This window comes from Diadema antillarum, unplaced genomic scaffold (genome assembly GCF_040938485.1).
Source record: "Diadema antillarum isolate AM-2024a unplaced genomic scaffold, OU_Dant_1.0 scf00000024, whole genome shotgun sequence".
Taxonomy (NCBI): domain Eukaryota; kingdom Metazoa; phylum Echinodermata; class Echinoidea; order Diadematoida; family Diadematidae; genus Diadema; species Diadema antillarum.
In genome coordinates this window covers 1,314,675-1,319,143 of record NW_027270913.1, presented here as the reverse complement: position 1 = coordinate 1,319,143, position 4,469 = coordinate 1,314,675, and the positions used below count along the sequence as shown (strand labels likewise).

Sequence of the window (4,469 nt, the reverse complement as noted above, 5' to 3'; positions counted from 1 at the left end):
CTTTGATGAATTGTATTCACCCGTTACGTCATCTCCCAACGCTGTAAAGGATAAGTGCATCCTCCAAAACAGATTTCCTCTCAGATACGTTTCACAGGCGTAATATTCCCTGTCTCAGATATGATAAACCTGACCTTGGTTTAAAAAAAGAAAGTCATAGATTCAATCCGTTTTGATAGAAACGTTTATTGCAAAAGTCGGTATATTTGTTATTCATATAATGCGTCATAACACATAGATTCATTTTTTTAAATCATTATTTTTATGAGATACCGTTCTTTTCGTGAGAAAAGCAATAGCATTCTCTCTGCATTTCCTCTTTTTAATCTGCATAAACTCTCTACACGTTTGCACCGTGCTGCACCATTCGGCGTTCGTCTCCCCACTCGGAATCTGCTCGATGAGTGGCGGCTGGATTGTCTTTGATTGTAAAGTGTATACTCGAGGCCATTAGCCTCGTCGAGCATTTGATCATGATAATGATCTCCTGCATCTTATCACATATCACATAGTTTCATTTGTCTTTTGAACACCAGGTACGTCAAATATTATTTTCATTTAATGCGGAAAAGACACCTGCTCGTAATGATGTTGCAAAATAAAGAAAAATAGTGATATACATTAAAGTCAAGCACTAACTTTTTTCCATACTATTCAAGGTTAAAATGATTTACTCATTATTATCTTTGTTTAATTGACTTCTTGTTATTTTCTTGTATGAAAAGAGAATACAGAAATAGAATAAAATCAAATGAAATAAAAATTGACATATCAAAGGCCAATATCACAAAGAATACTAAATCACATGTATTTGTAAAATATTCCTTCACTTCAGAGACTAAAATTGTTCATGAGAATTTGGACACCCATTGAAATATTGACAGCTAATCCTGTAGCGAAGCAGAGCGCCCTCGACGGTTGAGGAATGGCGTTTAGGTAGACGATGGTGTGTAGCAGACGAGATACGGTGAAGATCCTGTAGTGCCACAACAGGGTGCTGATGGAGGCGCCTGAAAAGAGCGCGTAGAGGAGTCCCAGCCCGAAGAAGGGTACGATGTTCTCAAGGTCGTTCAGATGACACCTGTACACAGTGAATGAAGACATCAGCAGTAGTTGAGGCTGACAGATTTCAGAAACCTTAAGTTGGTCGGCTGTACTATTTGTGATTTGATCTAAAGGCACTTGTTATATTATTATTATTATTATTATTATTATTATTATTATTATCATTGTTTTTATCATCATTATTATTATTATTATTATCATTATTATAATTATTATTATTAGCATCATCATCATCATCATTATCATTACTAATAACCTCTTAGAAATGGGATGTACCCCTTGCAAGCAAACTAGACAGAGTCAAACAATATTAAAGGTATTGTTTACCCATTCTGAGCAGTGATTTTAGAATGTACGAGTTATTGCATTTAGTTTGATGCATATTGTGTATAAGTCAGCTGTATATTACGAAGGCATCCTACCCGTACGAAAATTTTGCAATAAAACATACAATCTGAGGAGATATTGCTAATTATCTCAGTAAACCATAACTGATTTGTAGACGGTTTATTCTAGAAACAATTTTATTATAAGTATTGTTCACATTTTGTATATCAAATGCTTAACATGCTTAACATTGGCTGTAGCTGATTAACATTTTTACATTTAAGAACTACTTTGAAACACTAAAGCTGGGTTTTTGTTTCATCTGCAAATGGTAAAAAAAATGCCTTTAACGAAAGGCCAGAATCAGAGCTCGAGATCTCTTGGGGATGACAACAGTGTATGGCTCTTTAAAGATAATAGCGAGCTTTAAATGTCATCTTCCAATTATTGAATCAGTGTGTTGTGTAACTTCCCCGTAACGATCAATTATGCCCTCGATCCTTATTAGATTAGTATTGTTTCCCAGTGGATGTACCACGTAAATGAACTCCTGTATTTTGCTTGATCCCATTGGGAAATATATACATCTTGAATATAAGTGTAATTCTTGCACATTTGCTTTTATCGTTAATGTAGGCTCCCTGCACTATAGTCCTACAGTATTAAAGAAAGCATAAGACCTGATTTAATCTGACGAAGTTGGGTGACTGCATCTTCAGGTTAACTATTAACGCTCTATTTTATGACCACGGATAATCGTGTAGTTAGTCACCTTGAAGGATACAAGCATACTTGTCCGCCGTGTATGAAGTTAATGTACCGATCAGATTTGCCACATGAGGGTAATAGTATACCGCTCCCGTATGAAGACTGTATGACCTTTAACCTACCTCCTAGCCCTCTCAACGTCGGGGTCATTCCTTATGACCTTCACATTTTGTCCCACGGTGTCCTCAGGGTTTGCGAAGACCTGCAGATAGGTAGGGGTCAAGTAAGGTCATGGATATGATAAAGAGCAAAAATGAAAAATGTACGTAATGAGCAAATTCTAAATGAAATGAATTGTTCTTTTTTACTCGTAAACGTCGAATCCATATGGGTAAGGGAGCAGCGGGATCTGCAGGGACATGTAGCAACCCATGTATAGAGAGGATGCCTTATAGCTGCATGAGTTCTAAACGGCCATCTTACGTATATAAGTACCCTTCTCTGTAAGTCAGGCGTATGTATAAATATGCCTCAAAAGACGGGTGTTGCTGGCGTAACGCGAAATAATGCGGGTACACACCAATGTGTGCCTTCGCATTGCTAGAGCCTGAACACTATATGGGCGTGATTGTCAATGTGCGTATATTGTTTAAATTTATGGGTACAATGTATCTACTCATCTACTTCCCATAAATTCCAATATCTTTACAAACAGAGTTTCAGCGCATACTTTGGCATAATTCTTTTGCAGAATTGATTCCAATTGCTATCAATGGAATACACTGACAAATTCAATGCAGATAGAGACCTGAAAGAATTGGCAGGAAGTGGTCACGAAAATAGCGAGTCTGCATGAAAATGCAAAGGATGAGGATACAGTAAACCGTGATTCAAAATGTTAAATAATAAGTTTTCAATTTGGGGAAAAAAGTAAAGGTAGGTATATCACGCACGCAGTCAAAATCTGATCGATGGCAGTCTGCCAAAAATCTCGTCTAGAAGTATGTTCGAACTTTACACATATTAATTATGTTAATAGCTTTTAATTATAATCCGTTTGCCTCTGGAGAAACAATTAAATGAAGCAAACGTCAGTTATTTTCAGATTTCGAGTTGACTCTATTTGAGGGCACTTTATAACATCAGGCATCAAACGTCTCCGGACAATTCTTATACTTTTGGAATTGTGTAAAAGGGTGCACTGTTGATTTGAATAGGTGGATACTCAGCTTTACCACTGGCGGACTATAATAGGAGGGAGACTTACCTTTCTGGTCACCCGCAAGAATCCAGTGATGGGAGACATTATGACCATTTTCAGGAGTACGATGCTGCCATAGGTCACAAAATAAGACAGCTCCTTACTTGCAAGGATATCAGACATGTTCGATTTTTGTCCGACCCCGTATATTGACGACGTGTTAACGTTGAAACTGGATCTGAAGCACCTGTACGGATTCTACCTGGTATGTTGGCTGCTGTATGAAATTCGCGACGTGCTCAGATGGTATAGGCTCACACTCTACAGGTACTATATAAGGCCTATTATGTGCAGCGTGATCCTGGGTCAGCCATACAAACAAAAACGGGTAAAGATCAATTACTTAAGCAAAGCTGGGAGCGAGAACCCGAAACGGGATGTGCTATACAATACACACTTTACTTGCCACTAACTTTAGGAGCTTCCGGACGCAGCAAAAACGATGGACAAACCTGGGCCATGCAGTTGACCACGCCCCTTCCCTCCCCCCCCCCCCCCCACTTTTCAGACAAACAAATTTGTAAACACATACACAAACACACACACACACATGCACGTACATCGTAAACAAACAACAAATCAAGCAAACAAAGGACAACAAAATAAAAGACGACCACAATAATCTACAAGAGTGCAATAATCCAGTAGAAGCTCAATTTTGTCTTTCGGTTCCTACACATTTTGTTTGACAAAGAAACAAAGTCCTCGTCAGTTTGTACAATTCAAACAAGTAAAGGCAAACAAAGTGTATGGTAGACTATCTTGGCAGTTGCTCTAGATGGGTGCATTATATTTGTATGCCACGGTGCATGAGACATATAGTATAACTGTCATAGACACGGTAATGCCGTATATTAAAGGACCGCTTATCATAAACTCCACACGTTCTCGATGATCACTTCCATTCTTCCTTCCGATGAATGGGAATGGGGAGTGAAGTAAATGAAAAATGAATGAAATGAAGTACTATGAGTTCAAGGTTGCGTGGGTATTTAGCGAGACAATCAAAGTGCAAATAGTTCAGGGGGCTCGAACCAGCCCCCCCCCCCCCCCACTTGAATAATAATAATAAAAAACTTCGTTATACAACATCACTTTGTCCTAATCT

The 4,469-nt window shown here is 38.3% G+C and overlaps 1 protein-coding gene across 1 annotated transcript; it reads right to left on the bottom strand.

Moving 5' to 3' along the window:
* Positions 1-783: 783 nt before the first annotated feature.
* LOC139732959 (microsomal glutathione S-transferase 1-like) lies at positions 784-3,719 on the bottom strand. The gene is made up of 3 exons (XM_071643797.1): positions 3,368-3,719; positions 2,283-2,362; positions 784-1,081 (listed from the first exon to the last, which is right to left on the bottom strand). The coding sequence occupies exons 1-3, from the start codon at positions 3,482-3,484 to the stop codon at positions 832-834; spliced, it is 447 nt and encodes a 148-aa protein (XP_071499898.1). The 5' UTR covers positions 3,485-3,719; the 3' UTR covers positions 784-831.
* Between the last annotated feature and the right edge of the window lie 750 nt (positions 3,720-4,469).

Bases quoted from the DNA above. Each gene is read 5' to 3' on its own strand.
- LOC139732959 (XM_071643797.1), bottom strand. From the start codon at position 3,484: ATGTCTGATATCCTTGCAAGTAAGGAGCTGTCTTATTTTGTGACCTAT. The intron at 2,363-3,367 runs GTAAGTCTCCCT...ACCTATCTGCAG, and splicing joins TCTTGCGGGTGACCAGAAAG to GTCTTCGCAAACCCTGAGGA. The intron at 1,082-2,282 runs GTAGGTTAAAGG...CACTGTGTACAG, and splicing joins GACGTTGAGAGGGCTAGGAG to GTGTCATCTGAACGACCTTG.